The sequence below is a fragment of the Salmo trutta genome, chromosome 14 (assembly GCF_901001165.1).
Source record: "Salmo trutta chromosome 14, fSalTru1.1, whole genome shotgun sequence".
Classification (NCBI taxonomy): Eukaryota; Metazoa; Chordata; class Actinopteri; order Salmoniformes; family Salmonidae; genus Salmo; species Salmo trutta.
Window position 1 is genome coordinate 45,399,491 of NC_042970.1, and position 18,280 is coordinate 45,417,770.

The 18,280-nt window shown below is 40.4% G+C and overlaps 1 protein-coding gene across 1 annotated transcript in view; it reads left to right on the forward strand.

Annotated features, from left to right (window-relative positions):
* Positions 1 to 18,280, forward strand: part of LOC115208214 (protein bicaudal D homolog 2) — a 49,982-nt gene that overhangs the window by 19,672 nt on the left and 12,030 nt on the right. Inside the window, exon 2 of the mRNA XM_029776077.1 lies at positions 17,641 to 17,853. Within this exon, the coding sequence (XP_029631937.1) occupies positions 17,641 to 17,853 (213 nt within the window). The remainder of the gene's footprint in view (positions 1 to 17,640; positions 17,854 to 18,280) is intronic.

Sequence of the window (18,280 nt, forward strand, 5' to 3'; positions counted from 1 at the left end):
CTACAGAACCTGGTTCGATTCCAGGCTGTATCACAACCTGCCGTGATTGGGAGTCCCATAGGGCGGCGCAATTGGCCCAGCGTCGTTGGGGTTTGGCCGGGGTAGGCCGTCTTTGTAAATAAGAATTTGTTCTTAACTGACTTGCCTAGTTAAATAAAAAAAGAAACTATTGGACAGTGCAACAACAGGCCTAGGTTTGCAATATTCCAGGAACTTCCCCAAAATCCCCAGTTGTGCATAAATCCTGGTTGGAGGATTCCCAACTGGGATTTCTGGAAAACCTGGGAGTTTTGGGAAAGTTACTTTTGCAACCCTACCAGAAACTTTGGGACAGGCCTCTAATAAATGACAGGCCTTTAATGTTTGTATTTCTAGGCCTGATTCTTTAATCAATTGTCACATCATCTGATCTGGAGTCCAACACATGACATGTCAGAGAGTGTGTCCGACCAAGTATAAAGTATCACAGTGGTGAGATGCATAGCCCCAGATACTGAAGAACTTTAGAATCATGCCTGACAAAGCCAATGAACACCGTGCCTCAATGGAAGCCCCGCCTTTCACAGTTGATAATCCCAAGGCACGGATTCATTCATTAAATTCTTTCACTCTTCACTTCAACCTGAGCAGAACAATTTCACGCATTCTTTAAAATAAACATGGGAATGCGAAATCTGTCAGGCTTAATCCAACCATTTCCTGTTTGCGAAAGTTGTAATAGTTGTCCTAATTTGAGTTTCACAAAACAAGCAAGTATAGTTTAGAGAATCATTGTACCATCTAAACCGCTGTGAAATGGCTTTTCCACAACCAAAAATATTGTATTTTCAGCTGTTTTAACCTGGTGTACAAAACCGAAAGTGAAAGATGCAAAAACTAAACTTAAGAACGGGAAGCATAGAAATAGCACAGATCATCTGCTTCTTAGACTTGCTTTCAATGACAGATCTATAACACACATTGACAGATCTATAACACATATTTCTATGTGAATTTGGTCTGGTCACCCAAAAAGTTACATATTGCAGGTTTAAAGGAAAACGCCATCCAAAAACTATTTCTCTATTTTTAAACTTGAATATCTTGAAAACTTGATTGCTGACATACAAAACATTTCCTGGTTCCCAGAAGGGGTGTGACTTTGCATCCCTCTTTAGACAAGCACTTCAGGGTCTACAAATTCAGAATGCTTACCAACAGCAGGTTGTTACAGTCAGTGTGCCTGGGTGATTGGAGGTGAACCATCGACCTGAAGGACGCGTACTTTCATGTGGCCATATATCCCCCTCACAGGAAGTTCCTGAGTTTCCATTTTGAGGCTGCAGCGTATGAGTTTCCGGTGCTCCCTTTAGGGCTTTCCCTCGCGCCTCACACTTTCACCAAAGTTGAAGTACTACTCCCTTAACAGAACAGCGCAAACTGGCTCTAACCAGAATAGAAAGAGGATTGGGAGGCAGAGTTGCAAAGAAAAAGCCATATCTCAGACTGGCCAATAAAAATAAAATATTAAGATGGGCAAAAGAACACAGACACTGGACAGACGTTGAGACTGGTGTTTTATGGGTACTATTTAATGAATCTGCCAGTTGAGGACTTGTGAAGCGTCTGTTTCTCAAACTAGACACTCTAATGTACTTGTCCTCTTGCTCAGTTGTGCACCGGGGCCTCCCTCTATTTCTATTCTGGTTAGTGCCAGTTTGCGCTGTTCTGTGATGGGAGTAGTACACAGCGTTGTACAAGATCTTCAGTTTCTTGGCAATTTCTCAAATGGAATAGCTTTCATTTCTCAGAACAAGAATAGACTGACGAGTTTCAGAAGAAAGTCTTTCTTTCTGGCCATTTTGAGCCTGTAATCAAACCCACAAATACTAATGCTCCAGATACTCAACTAGTCTAAAGAAGGCCAGTTGTATTGGTTCTTTTAATCAGCACAACAGTTTTTAGCTGTGCTAACAATTGCAAAGGGTTTTCTAATGATCAATTAGCCTTTTAAAATGATAAACTTGGATTAGCTAACACAACGTGCCATTGGAACACAGGAGTGATGGTTGCTGATAATGGGCCTCTGTACGCCTATGTAGATATTCCATAAAAAATCAGCCGTTTCCAGCCACAATATTCATTTACAACATTAGCAATGTCTACACTGTATTTCTGATCAATTTGATGTTATTTTAATGGACAAAAAAGTGCTTTTCTTTCAAAAACAAGAACATTTCTAAGTGACCCCAAACTTTTAAACGGTAGTGTACATAGATACATACATGCATACTGAATGCACCTACAGTAGAAACGACAACACGATATACAGAAAATAAGGAACTTACTTTGGTAGGAACGCACACATGTCCAAAGTTATTATTGGTAATGAAAACAACAAGGAAGGCAATGCGAGCGCCAGCCAGAAAATGTTCCAATTCGTGCAAGACTGCTCAAATGTCTGCGTACTTGATCTGCGCAAACATTGGTGAAGTACATGGGCTATCCTCGAAGAGAGAAGTTTGTCCGGCTCAGTAAAGCCTCAAACATAAATTGTCCGCAACGCTGAAATGGGCAACTTCTATGTGAATTAATGAGGAGGCGGAACACACCTCAATTCAAACTGTTGTTAGAAAATACAACTTGTTCGAAAATAATTAGAAATTGACAAGTTGAAACACAGCCTATAGATAATTAGCAGGCAGCGTGTTAACTGTCCGGTTGCGAAATAATCACATTTTGGAACAGTGAGTGCATTTTGACATCACGTGCCTAAAACAACTCATGCCGGGGCGACTGTTAGAGGTATTTGAAACTCACGTATGAAAAGGTTAAAGGGTTGCCTGTAGGAGATATTTGTGCTGCAGCGAGTTGGGTGTGCTTACAGCTGGGACAGGAGTGGGTCATTAGGCAGCGTGCAAATTGTGCAATACCCAGGTACCGCAGGTCTTCCTGTCGGGTTGGCACTCTGGGTTGTCTGCCGTGGGCCCTGCTTCGGGCGTGATTTCATATCCCAATAGTTGTGTTGTAGTGAGTTGACCGACTGAAAGGGAACATGCAGTTATGATAACTACTGTTCCCTGAAGGAGGGAAACGAAGGAACAGCACAAGTTCAGCCCCACGCCGCCCAGTTCTGGGCTATGTGAAGAGTGGTACTGAATTGAAGGAATTCATCCGTGCCTCAGTTTAATTACCTGTGGAAGGCGGGGCTTTCGTTGAGGCACGGTGTTCATTGGCCTTGCCAGAAGTGACTCTAATGTTCTTCGGGTTAGTGCACACAAACTACCTATAGCTGTGTTGTTCCTCCTTTTCCTTCATCAGGGAACAGTAGTTGTAGTCATAACTGTATGTTTTTCTGGGTCGTTACAGTAGTACATTTACCATTGTCGGCTGACATGTTGACTGGCTCTCTATGAATGAATCGCGTATACCTGCATATGGCTACTCACGACGTACTCGTATCCTCATCCCTTTGTAGAGGTGATAGGTGGAGGTCTTAGCTGTTCTCTGTCTGATACACAGCTAAGCCTGTCTGATCCTGGGCCAAACCGGTGTCCGTGTCTGAAATCTGGCTTGCCTACTACCTACTTAAACTGCATACTGTGTACTAATCATACTAGACACTATTTGTAATATACTGTTTAGTATGCAACAAATATCATCATACTAGGCCCATCCTACTGAGAATGCGTCATCCAATGCACAGTTGCGTTGAATACCCCCATTCGTTCATTTTGGTACAGGCGTCCCTTCAGCTGATTAGCAGCTGTCAGACACACGTGGGTTCAGAAAGACGATTATTTTCTTCCTCAATGGTGTTCATCGAATTCTACTAGATAAAAAGCAGCACGGCCACTGTCTTGGTTTGTTTTAGAAAGCAGGGATTGGTTGACGTCTAGGGTCAGGCTAGGGCAGGGCAGAGACGAGAGAGCTAAGGTCAGCTTATCCTTCCTGACCAACAGGTGGTATTGGCATGTGTGTCTACTGGCTGGTGAGTCTTATACCACTGTGGCCCAATTACATACGCATATAGTATACACGGGGTTATACAATGAGTGTTATAGCGACATTCTCAAATACCTAATAACACAATTGGTTCACAGTTGTAAACTTTGGACAGACCTACTCATTCCAGGATTTTTTTATATTTTCTACATTGTAGAAAAGTAGTGAAGACATCAAAACTATGAAATAACACATATGGGATCATGTAGTAACCAAAGTAGCCACCCTTTGCCTTGATAACAGCTTTGCACACTCTTGGCATTCTATCAACCAGCTTCACCTGGAATGCTTTTCCAACAGTCTTGAAGGAGTTCCCACATATGCTGAGCACTTATTGGCTGCTTTTCCTTCACTCTGCGGTCCAACTCATCCCAAACCATCTCAATTGGATTGAGGTTCAGTGATTGTGGAGGCCAGGTCATCTGATGCATCACTCTCCTTCTTGGTCAAATAGCCCTCACACAGCCTGGAGGTGTGTTGGGTTATTGTCCTGTTGAAAAACAAATGATAGTCCCACTAAGCGCAAACCAGATGGGATGGCATATCGCTGCAGAATGCTGTGGTAGCCATGCTGGTTAAGTGTGCCTTGAATTCTAAATAAATCACTGACAGTGTCACCAGCAAAGCACCATCACACCACCTCATCCATGCTTCACGGTGGGAACTGCACATGCAGAGATCATTCGTTCACCTACTCTGGAACCAAAAATCTTTAATTTGCACTCATCAGACAAAAGGACAGATTTCCACTGAACAGTTGATGTTGAGATGTGTCTTTTACTTGAAATTTGTGAAGCATTTATTTGGGCTGCAATTTCTGAGGCTGGTAATGCTAATGAACTTGTCCTCTGCAGCAGAGGTAACTCTGGGTTTTTCTTTCCTGTGGCAGTCCTCATGAGAGCCAGTTTCATCATAGCGCTTGATGGTTTTTGCCACTGCGCTAGAAGAAACATTCAACGTTCTTGAAATTTTCCATATTGACTGACCTTCATGTCTTAAAGCAGGGCTGCCCAACCCTCTTCCTGGAGATCTACCACCCTGTGGGTTTTCAGTCCAACCCTAATTCAACACACCGTATTCTACTAATTATCTGCTCAACAAGACCTTAACTAGCTGAATCAGATAAATTAGGGTTGGACTGAACCTACAGGACAGTAGATCTCCAGGAAGAGGGTTGGGCAGCCCTGTCTTAAAGTAATGATGGTCTGTCATTTATCCTTCCTTATTTGAGCTGTTCTTGCCATAATATGGACTTGGTCTTTTACCAAATAGGGCTATCTTCTCTATACCACCCCTGCCTTGTCACAACACAACTGATTGGCTCAAACGCATTAAGAAGGGAAGAAATTCCACAAATGAACTTTTAACAAGGCACACCTGTTAAATTAAATGACTACCCCATGAAGCTGGTTGAGAGAATGCCAAGAATGTGCAAAGCTGTCATCAATGAAGGGTGGCTACTTTGAAGAATCTCAAATGTAAAATATATTTTGATTTGTTTATCACTTTTTTTGGTTACTACATGATTCCATATGTGTTATTTCATAGTTTTGATGTCTTCACTATTATTCTGTAGAAAATAGTAAAAATAAATAAAAACCCTTGAATGAGTAGGTGTGTCCAAACCTTTGACTGGAACTGTATGTCTATTGAATAACCCAGGGTCAGTTTTGTTGTAGCAGCTAGCTGTTGAGTGAATGAGTTCAGCTTTTCATTCTGTGTCTGCACAAGATCCTTATGATGATTCCCACTGTAACTCAATAGCTTTGTTTAGTTCTGTCCTTCTTTGTCTGTATGAAGCTATAAGTGAATTATTCTGTAGGCTAGTTATTCTTACAGCTGTCTCTGATTTGACTGAGCTCTTCCTTTATCTGTGTGACTCGGTCCAGATCGCTGAACTGTTAGTGGGCGTGACCAATTGCGTGGTCTCTGAAACATTTTAGAGGCCCTCTTGGCTACAAAGACAATATTTATCAGTTTTAAAGCTAATTTCCTGCAATTCTATAAATATTTGCATCGCTTATGCTGTGTTTATATGCTATATTACCACAAAATGAATGGGGGTGCCATGCCATTGTTTAAATTTTAGTTCCTCCCAGACTGTGTAGTTTTTATTTTGGTGATTGTTAGTTCTCAATTATCTTTTTTAAAATATATATAGCTCCATTATGTTTTCTACATACTTTATACAGTTGAAGTCGGAAGTTTACATATACTTAGGTTGGAGTCATTAAAACTAGTTTTTCAACGACTCCACAAATTTCTTGTTAACAAACTATATAGTTTTGACAAGTCAGTTAGAACATCTACTTTGTGCATGAAACAAGTAATTTTTCCAACAATTGTTTATAGAATGATTATTTCACTTATAATTCACTGTAATTCCAGTGGGTCAGAAGTTTACATACACTAAGTTGACTGTGCCTTTAAACAGCTTGGACAATTCCAGAAAATGGTGTCATGGCTTTAGACGCTTCTGATTGGCTAATTGACATCATTTGAGTCAATTGGAGGTGTACCTGTGGATGTATTTCAAGGCCTACCTTCAAACTCAGTGCCTCTTTGCTTGACATCATGGGGAAAATCAAAAGAAATCAGCCAAGAACTCAGAAAAAAGATTGTAGACCTCCACAAGTCTCGTTCATCCTTGGGAGCAATTTCCAAATGCCTGACGGTACCACGTTCATCTGTACAAACAATAGTACCCAAGTATAAACACCATGGGACCACGCAGCTGTCATACCGCTCAGGAAGGAGACGCGTTCTGTCTCCTAGAGATGAAGTGCAAATAAATCCCAGAACAACAGCAAAGAAACTTGTGAAGATGCTGGAGGAAACGGGTACAAAAGTATCTATATCCACAGTAACCTGAAAGGCGGCTTACCAAGGAAGAAGCCACTGCTCAAAAACCGCCATAAAAAAGCCAGACTATGGTTTGCAACTGCACATGGGGACAAAGATCGTACTTTTTGGAGAAATGTCCTCTGGTCTGATGAAACAAAAATAGAACTGTTTTGGCTGTAATGACCATCGTTATGTTTGGAGGAAAAACGGGGGGGCTTGCAAGCCGAAGAACACCATCCCAACCGTGAAGCACGGGGGTGGCAGCATCATGTTGTGGGGGTGCTTTGCTGCAGGAGGGACTGGTGCACTTCACAAAAAATCATTAGGAAGGAAAATGATGTGGATATATTGAAGCAACATCTCAAGACATCAGTCAGGAAGTTAAAGCTTGGTTGCAAATGTGTCTTCCAAATGGACAGTGACCCCAAGCATAATTCCAAAGTTGTGGCAAAATGGCTTAAGGACAACAAAGTCAAGGTATTGGAGTGGCCAAGCCCTGGCCTCAATCCTATTGAAAAGTTGTTTGCAAAACTGAAAATGTGTGTGCGAGCAAGGAGGCCTACAAACCTGACGCATGTACACCAGCTCTGTCAGGAGGAAGGGACCAATATTCACCCAACGTATTGTGGGAAGCTTGTGGAAGGCTACCAGAAGCGTTTGACCCAAGATAAACAATTTAAAGGGAATGCTCCCAAACACTCAATTCGTATATGTAAACTTCTGACCCACTGGGAATGTGATGAAAGAAATAAAAGCTGAAATAAATCATTCTCTCTTATTCTGACATTTCACATTCTTAAAATAAAGTGGTGATCCTAACTGACCTAAGACAGGGAATTTTAATGTCAGGAATTGTGAAAAACTGAGTTTAAATGTATTTGGCTAAGGTGTATGTAAACTTCCGACTTAAACAACTCAACACCAGATACAGTTGAATTTTACACTGAAGACGTTTTACAATCCCAGCAACGATTTAGGGGAAACACTGTGTTGGGAATGTAAAAAGAAATGTGACGTGGCATTGTGTAGTTCTCTTCATCCCTCTCTCTCTCTCTACCCCCCCCCCCTCCCCCTTACAGGGAAATATTTTGGTGCTCTTGCTACTGACTCAGCCAGACCAAGCAGTGCCTGCCTGCCCACCCAGGCCTGTATTAGTAATGGAACATTTGTCTTGTGAGAACATGTCAATGGTCAGTGGCCTCCGTAATGCCTCAGTGCTCAAACTAGCAACCCCTTGGCATTGCTTCAGCCACACTGACTGACATGCCGGTGTATTTGTATACACAGTGCGGAGAAAGAGAGGTTAGATGGACACAAGTGAGGCGGGAGAAGAACCCTGGCTCTGTTGTAGCTGGGTTTTTTTTGGACCGTTCTGCTCCAGCGTCCTGTTACATCATCAGTTGGCACAGTGTCCCTGGCTGTGTTCCAGATGGCACCTTTTTCCCTATAAAGTTCACTACTTTTGATCAAAGCCCTATGGACACTGGTCAAAAGAAGTGCACTATATAGGGAATAGGGTGCCGTTTGGGTCGCAGACCCTGTGATGCGGACTGAATGTTCTATAAGCCCAGGGGTCAACTGTCTGTTAGTATCTTACATTGATATTTTCAGGCCATTTAAACTGTTGTTTTTTACCTTCACTGGCCTTGGACATCTGGGTTATCATGCCTGTTATCATATCTGTCTTAACCCTACATGTATGCTCTTCTGGTTGTGTTAGATGCGTGAAGACATATTTCGGTTGAACGCATTCAGTTGTGCAGCTGACTAGGTAACTCCCTTTCAGTGTTACCCAACACGTTACAAAAGTAATCAATTATCTTGGCCAGGTCGCAATTGTAAATGAGAACTTGTTCTCAACTTGCCTACCTGGTTAAATAAAGGTGAAATAAATAAAAAAATAATTACTTTTATGAGTAACAGAGTAATATAACGATTTACTGTGTTCAAATATTGTAAAACTATTAGTTACTTTTTAATGTAACACGTCTGTAACTTTCAGAAGTTAACGGCCCATTCTTTTTCTGTGTTTTTATTTTTTTACTTAGCGCAAAATTGTTTTGCTCACCCTTCCTTCACATTCATCACTGTCAAGAGAATTCTAGAGCAGATGGTGTTAAACAAATTGTAGCCTACTGTACCTGTGTCTTGTTTCAATCTATTTTGCATTGTGGCACGCACTGTTGAGTTTTGTGGCCGCATAAGCGAAAAATCCGACCATTCAGATTTTGTCTTACAGTAACGTTATAGTATGCTATTATATTCAGTTCTATAGTCTATAAAATAGAGGTCGAGCGATTATGATTTTTCAACGCCGATACCGATTATTGGAGGACCAAAAAAAGCCAGTGCCGATTAATCGGCCTATTTATTTATTTATATATATATGTATTATTTTTCTTTTGTAATAATGACAATTACAACAATACTGAATGAACAATTATTTTTTTAACTTAATATAATACATCAATAAAATCAATTTAGTCTCAAATAAATAATGAAACTTGTTCAATTTGGTTTAAATAATGCAAAAACAAAGTGTTGGAGAAGAAATTAAAAGTGCAATATGTGCCATGTAAAAAAGCTAAAGTTTAAGTTCCTTGCTCAGAACATGAGAACATATGAAAGCTGGTGGTTCCTTTTAACATGAGTCTTCAATATTGCCAGGTAAGAAGTTTTAGGTTGGAGTTATTATAGGACTATTTCTCTTTATACCATTTGTATTTCATATACCTTTGACTATTGGATGTTCTAATAGGTACTTTAGTATTGCCAGCCTAATCTCGGGAGTTGATAGGCTTGAAGTCATAAACAGCGCAATGCTTGAAGCATTGCGAAGAGCTGCTGGCAAACTCAGGAAAGTGCTGTTTGAATGAATGCTTACGAGCCTGCTGCTGCCTACCACCGCTCAGTCAGACTGCTCTATCAAATCATAGACTTAATTATAATATAATAACACACAGAAATACAAGCCTTAGGTCATTAATATGGTCAAACAAAACGTTTATTCTTTCAGTGAAATACGGAACCGTTCCGTATTTTATCTAACGGGTGGCATCCATAAGTCTAAATATTTCTGTTACATCGCACAACCTTCAATGTTATGTCATAATTATGTAAAATTCTGGCAAATTAGTTCGCAACGAGCCAGGCGTCCCAAACTGCTGCATATATCCTGACTCTGTTGCACAGAATGCAAGAGAAGTGACAGAATTTCGATTATATGCAACGCAGGACAAGCTAGATAAACTAGTAATATCATCAACCATGTGTAGTTAACTACTGATTATGTTAAGATTTATTGAATGTTTTTTTATAAGGTAATTTTAATGCTAGCTAGCACCTTGCCTTGGCTCCTTGCTTCACTCGCATAACAGGTAGTCAGCCTGCCAGCAGTCTCCTCGTGGAGTGCAATGTAATCGGGCATAATCGGTGTCCAAAAATGTCGATTACCGATTTGTTATGAAAACTTGAAATCGGCCCTTATTAATCGGCCATTCCGATTAATCGGTCGACCTCTAGTATAAAATGATCATTGTGATCTCGCAGACATAGATTTAGCTTTGATCTAACTTTATTAAAGGTCCAATGCAGCAATTTTTATCTCGATATCAACAAAAAAATTGGGTAACAATTAAGTACCTTACTGTTATTGTTTTCAATTAAAATGGTCAAAAAGAAACAAAAATATATATTTTAGCGAGGATATATTACTCAAGCAAGAATTTAGCTAGGACTTGTCTGGGAGTAGTCTGAGTGGGGAGGGGAAAACTTAAAAACTAGCTGTTGTTGGCAGAGAGGTTTGGAACTCTCTTTCTTATTGATTTATTAACCCATTTACCGCAGTAAGATGTCACCAGGCAGGCCCAAACTCCATCCCACCCAAACAGGAAGACATTTCAGGTGGTCTTTTCAAACAGCAGTTACACTAAAAGGGCATTATCATAATTTTCACAATTTCCCAGTATTTATTATTATTCCAACCTCTTAGGGTGGAAATATAAAACACAGGCAAATCGCATTTTTGACTGCACTTGTCCTTTAAACGAGCACCATTCTCCATTCATGTTCTGAAATGCTGAATGGAGAAATGCTGGTATATCCTTAGTCTATATGGAATTATTCCACAAAAATGTGTAAAAGAGGAGACATTTATACTCATTATGATAAATAATTTTTCCAATTTCCATATAAACAACCAAAATGTTCAATAAATGCAATTCAAAACGTCAAGAAAAGTGTATATCACATCAAAATGGATCTTGATATATCTAACGCATCAAATGAATATTGTCCATAAACATTCAGGCAACTTTAAGAAACAAAATATACATATTAAATGCCAGTTAAAATCTAACATTTTTTCAGCTGGAAGACGAAATATTAAGTCAGTAAGTCATTGTTTAAGTCAAATTATGATATATTTGGTCTTGAAGTGGGAACTTCGTGGAAATCTGTGTCAATGACGTGTAAGTTCATTCTGATTTACGTGTCAGTTGTAGGGCTGGCTTTAGTTAATTTGGAACCACCTGCCTAGAAACATGTTAGAGCTAACACGTGGGTTCCTTACTTCGTGCTTACAACCTTTTGCTACTGTGGCTTACTGCGGTCTGCAATGCGTTTCCACGGTTGGATGGGCTGACGCCGATGAAAGGGTGAGTAAGAAAAGAGCTATATTATTCTGATGAAGTGGATAGGTGAAATGTCAAAACAGCTGGGACACCTCGTAGTGTCTGGAGACGTGCTGGATGTCGCTACAGCAAGACTGCAGCTAGCTGGCAAGTAGCATTTGCTCACTTATTATACAAGTTTGGTTGGCTAGCTATAGCTAGCATAGCTAACTTGCAGTGAACTAAATTCAAATGAAGTAAGTTAATATATAGCTCAGTGAGTAAATCAGTGCTTTACCAGTACAAATGCTACCACATCGCCTTACTTTTGTTAACGAACTCGAAGCGGTCTCCAAAACTGCAAGGTGTCTCTACAGTAATGTACCTAGCTGTCAAAGAGAATGTGCTTGCAAAGTCATATCAAAACATTGAAACTACAGTTCAGGTAAAGTTGTAAGGACAAAACATAATACAGTGCCTTCAGAAAGTTTTCAGACACCTTGACTTTTTCCACATTTTGTTACTGTTCAAGCCTTATTCTAAAATTGATTGAATAGTTTTTTTCCTCATCAATCTACCCACAATACCCCATAATGTTTTTAGAAATTTTATTTTTTTATTTTTAATAAATTAACTATCACATTTTCATAAGTATTCACGCCAGTACTTTGTTGAAACACCTTTGGCGGCGATTACATTATCGAGACTTCTTGGGTATGACGCTACAAGCTTAGCACACCTGTATTTGGGGAGTTTTCAAGCTCTGTCAGGTTGGATGGGGAGCGTTGCCGCACAGCTATTTTCAAGTTTCTCCAGTGATGTTTGATCGGGTTCAAGTCCAGGCTCTGGCTGGGCCACTCAAGGACATTCAGAGACTTGTCCCAAAGCCACTCCTGCGTTGTCTTGGCTGTGTGCTTAGGGTCGTTGTCCTGTTGGAAGGTAAACCTTCGCTCCAGTCTGAGGTCCTAAGTGCTCTGGAGCAGGTTTTCGTCAAGGATCTCTCTGTACTGACTATCACAACAAGGCCGACTAGTCTCCCAGTCCCTGCCGCTGAAAAACATCCCCACAGCATGATGCTGCCACCACCATGCTTCACCGTAGGGATGGTGCCAGGTTTCTTCCAGATGTGACGCTTGGCATTCAGGCCAAGGAGTTCAATCTTGGTTTCATCAGACCAGAGAATTTTGTTTCTCATGGTCTGAGAGTCTTTAGGTGCCTTTTGGTAAAGCAGGCTGTCATGTTCCTTTTTTACTGAGGAGTTGCTTCCATCTAGCCACTCTACCATAAAAGCCTGATTTGGTGGAGTCCTGCAGAGATGGTTGTCCTTCTGGAAGCTTCTCCCATATCCACAGATGAGCTCTGTCAGTGACCATCGGGTTCATGGTCACCAATCGTCTTCCATTTAAGAATGATGGAGGCCACTGTGTTCTTGAGGACCTTCAATGCTGCAGAATTGTTTGATACCCTTCCCCAGATCTGTGCCTTGACATAATTTTATCTCGTATCTCTACGGACAATTCCTTCGACCTCATAGCATGGTTTTTGCTCTGTGGGACCTTATATAGACAGGTGTGTGCCTTTCCAAATCATGTCCAATCAATTGATTTTACCAGAGGTAGACTCCAAGTTGTAGAAACATGTCAGGGATGATCAATGGTAACAGGATGCATCTGAACTCAATTTTGAGTCTCATAGCAAAGAGTCTGGATACTTGTGTAAATACGTTTTTTTTATGTAAATGTACAAAGATTTCTAAAAGCCTGTTTTCGCTTTGACTTTAAGGTATTGTATGTAGGTTGCTGAGGATTTAAAAAAAAAATCATATTAGAATAAGGCTGTAACGTAACAAAATGTGGAAAAAGTCAAGGGGTCTGAATACTTTCCGAAGGCATTGTATGTTTTAATTAGCTAGTTGAGAGATTGGCTGTATGCAGCTAGTGAAATTAGTTCATCTCTCAATTTTGCACTTCTGTGTTTAGCAGAGTAACATTCAATCCTATCCAACAGACAGCAAATGTGAGAACTAATATTGTAGTTGCCTACATGCCATTTTCTCTTAGGCTACCCATCCCAGCCCCCCTCTGCTCTGCATGGCCACATAAGTGAAACAATGGCCAGACAGACACCTTCCCCTCCACGGAGAATGTTTGAATATGTTATTGTCAAGTTCATAGAATTTAGGCTACGTTGATCCATGACAGGCAGACAATGTGACTATTCACTAATTCCACCTTTTGTGTCTGTGTTTCAGGAGTCAACAGACAACAACAATTCACCCATACTGAATTTTTTCCAGAGAAATGCAGTGTACACATTCATTTAAGTAGCTTATTGCAAATCAGGTCATCGTCCATGATTGTCGAACCCTGCTAAAATTCAGTCGGGACTACAACAAGGCTGGACAGTCATGGGAGGCTTGACCAGGGTGTTGATCTACACAGTGGGTAGGAACCTGGCAGCACTGTCTTGACTGTGTACAGAGAGAATCCCTGCCTGATTCTCAGTTCTCTGGGCTGAACTGAGAACAGTTTATGATCCATGAAAGACATGTGTTTCATGTGTCTTACAGGACTGAGGACTCTCGGTCGGTGTGACACAGACCAAGGACAGAGGCTGAGCAAGCAGCAATATTGTAATATTGACAGAAAGTGAAGATTTCGTTGAAATTGTTAAAAAATATATATCATATAATGGGTCCATGTTTTGTTCTGTTTATCATTCAATGCCTGTTCTGATAATGTTTACATAACCAACTACAAAGCTGAGCAAACAATGGAATGGGAAATAAATGATTACACTGTACAGAAAGACCACATGTTCATTATAGCCTACTCCTGCACTCAGGGTACTATCATAAATTGACTGCTGAGGGTTCCCAATGTTACAATATGTTTGTGGGGGGCCACATTGACATTTCAATTGTTATGGGGGTCCTGATGAGCACCACTGAAATGTGAAAATGTGCTCTAACAAGCCACCAATTCCTCCTCTCTCGGCTATAACCTATCTATATTACATTATACACATTATTTTACAGGAACACTGGTGTTATTGTTTGTAGAATACAAGCCAACTAGTAATATTGTACTCCTACACACCAACCGTGTAATATCCGGATGAAGTTTGATAATACTAAGTAAATAATTAGGAACATACAGTAAGTAGAATTACATGATATGTATGCATTGAAATATGTTTTTTGATAGGCAATGCATTTGGTACAGAGTATGATTTTTATTTATTTAACCTTTTAATTAACTAGGCAAGTCAGTTAAGAACATTCGTATTTACATTGGCGGCCTACCGGGGAACAGTGAGTTAACTGCCTTGTTCAGGGGCAGGATGACAGATTTTTACCTTGTCAGCTTGGGAATTCGATCTAGCAACCTTTCGGTTATTGGCCCAACGCTCTAACCACTATGCTACCTGCCGCCCCGATTTGACCAAGTGACATCCTTATTCTATTTGCCTCATCAAAACAATATTCAAGAAGTTGGGCGATTTTATTAGTAGCTAACTATATTGCTATTAAAGTATTGGTCCATATTCTAGCTAGTGTCCAACACTGATACCGTGTTGGACACTGCAGCTAGGTCGTTTAGTTAGCTAGCCAGGTAGCTACGGTGCCTTTTGGATTAAATGTAGATTGTGTCTCGCTGGCCTATAAACAGTACCCCATAATGTCAAAATGGAATTATGTTTTTAGACATTTTTACAAATTAATAAAAAATGAAAAGCTGAAATGTCTTGAGTGAACAAGTATTCCACCCCTTTTGTTATGGCAAGCCTAAATGTGTTCAGGAGTAAAGATGTGCTAAACACGTCACATAATAAGTTGCATGGACTCACAGTTTTTGAATGACTACCTCATCTATGTACACCACAGATACAGTTATCTTTTTATTTGTATTCTTTTTATTTAACCTTTTATTTAACTAGACAAGTCAGTTAACTCAGGGGTGTGAATACTTAGGTAAATGAGATATATTTCTTTATTTAATTTAATACATTTTCAAAAATGTCTAAAAATATGTTTTCACTTTGTCATTATGGGGATATGTGTGTAGATGAGGGGAAAAAATGGCATCTATTTTGAATTCAGGCTGTAACACAACAAAATGTGGAATATGTCAAGGGATATGAATACTATCTGAAGACACTGTAGCTAGCTACATTTTGAGTGCACTAGCTAATAACTACCTACCTGAATGGTAGCTAGATAGATAGTGACAATGACAAATATTTAAGATATTAAAGCTAGAACTATAATTTTTCCTAGGTACGCTTGTGCTCTTAAGTAAAAATTCCAGGTTGCACAACAAAATATTTAGGTGCATTTTTCAAGTAAAATGTTGGCACTGTAGAGCCTTGTATTGGTCCAGGGAGTAGGTTAGCTAGCCTCTAGCATCACCAGTAAAACTCCAGTATTGGCGCTGCACTGTATTCATCCTTGATCATTCAATTCTGTTGCAGAAGAGGAGAATGGATGGTCCTTCGCCATGTCATAGCTACCGTTAGCTGTGCTTTGCTTCGCGACTCTGACCCTGGATTTTTTGTTTGTTTACAAAAATTGTGGAGTATGGGCAGTGTAGACATGCACGCCTGATTTAATCAATATTTATAAGGAGCCATACCTCTGTGTTCGGATGGTGGAACTATACAAGCATTTTCGCATTAAGACAGGAATTAGGTCGTAATAGTGGCAGAAACTTCCTCTGGAGGGGTCCTTTTAAAGCCATTAAATACCGGCTATCAAGTCACAACAAGGCCGACTTCAAATGCCGACTTCAAAATTCAAATAACCAGTGCATTAATATAAGGATCGGACCCTTTTTTTCCAATTTTCGCCAAAAATGACACCCAAATTTAACTGCCTGTAGTTCAGGACCTGAAGCAAGGGTATGCATATCATTGATACCATTTGAAAGGAAACACTTTGAAGTTTGTGGAAATCTGAAATTAATGCAGGAGAATATAACACATGAGATCTGGTAAAAGATACAAACAAAAAAGCATGTGTTTAAAAAAATGGTGTTCCATCTTTGAAATGGAAGAGAAAAGCCATAAAATGACACAGGAGTTTAGGTGCAATTTTGACTTTGCCACCAGATGGCAGCAGTGTGTGTGTGTGCAAAGTTTCAGACTGATCCAGTGAAGCATTTCATTACTGCACAACATTTTGAATCAAGTCTTCCCAAATGTGCCGAATTGGTCAATTGATTAATTCAAGTACATAACTATGGAGAACATACAAAAATGATATGGTAATAAAAAATTAAGTTTACACACTCCCAGGGAGGTCATACATGATGGAAAATTAGCTTCCCTACAGTAAAGACACTAACCTTCACACATCTAGATGGCGGGGTGGGTGTGGGGCCGGAAACAGCAGGGGTTCAAACTGTAGAACCCAGTTCCTACATTTGAATATAAAAATGTATTTTATCTCTGGAACCCTCAGGATGACAAATCAGAGCAAGATTGCTGAATGTAAGTAGATTATTTACCTCCAGAGGTGAATGTTGCCGTGACACAAGTTTTTTGTTGTGCACTCTCCTCAAACAATAGCATGGTCTTTTTTCACTGTAATAGCTACTGAGAATTGGACAGTGCATTTAGATTAATAAGAATGTAAGCTTTCTGCAAATATATGACATGCATATGTCCTGGAAAGTTTGCTGTTACTTACAACGTCATTCTTGTCACATTAGCGCACGTTAGCGACAACCGTCCCGGTATAGGGACACCAATCCCGTAGAGGTTTTAAATGACTGCGGCGCGAATTCAAACTGTCAGATAAATCCTAAATATAATAATGCATTGAAATAGACTGCATATAATCAAAAGGATTACTTATCATCAAGGATGCATGTAAGTCAAACAAAATTGACCAAAAAATTGCCTTTCCATGCAAAGTAATATTGCAAGGTGATTACTTTTGTTAAAAGTAACAAGTAATAGATTTACTTTTTCAAGTAATGAATCCCAACACTAACGCTGATGACTCTCAACTAGTCATGATGTCCACCCTTCTCCTCCCAGTTCTGTACTCATATGACTGTTCTGTCCTGGTACTAATCTATGCGTATATATGTTTCTCCCCTCCTGTCCCCAGGCGTTCTGCAGGCATACTCCACCCTTAGGAAGGTGTTCCACTTCAGTCCTAGTATTAATCAATGTATTTTTCTCCTCCTGTCCCCAGGCGTTCGGTCAGGCCTACTCCACCCATAGGAAGGTGGCTGCAGATGGGGAGAGCAGGGAGGAGTCACTGATGCTGGAGTCAGCCAGTAAGGAGGCCCAATATCAGCAGATGGTCCTGGATCTGCAGAATGAGCTGCGGTTGGCCAGAACCGCCCTCACTAGCACCCAATCAGAGAATGAGCGCCTGGCTGCTGTCGCCCTGGAGATGAGAGAGGTGAGCTGGAAGGTGGAGGACCTGCCAAAAACACAACCATGGTCAATGTGGAGAGGTCAAACCACAATGTGGAAATACTCTTGTATCTCACCAATCTGACGAAGAGGACCATGTCTTTTTAGTAGGCACTCTCACTCAATGGCCTAGTCTGGTAACTGGATCTTGGTCCTCCCTAATTAGAGTTAACAAGCTTCCAAGATCTCATCTCAACACTATTCCACTGGCATACAGCCACATAAGCTGGGTGTTGGGTGTTCCTCAATATTCATACTACCATGCTGCACATTCTCATGCTCCGAGTACATTCTCAAATGACGTTCTCTGGAGTATATTCTTGTGTGGATGAGAGTGTGGAGAACGCATAAAACATTTGAGAAGCACTGCTTTTTTATCTCACGCTGCACCTCCCCATTCACTGAATTTTTCT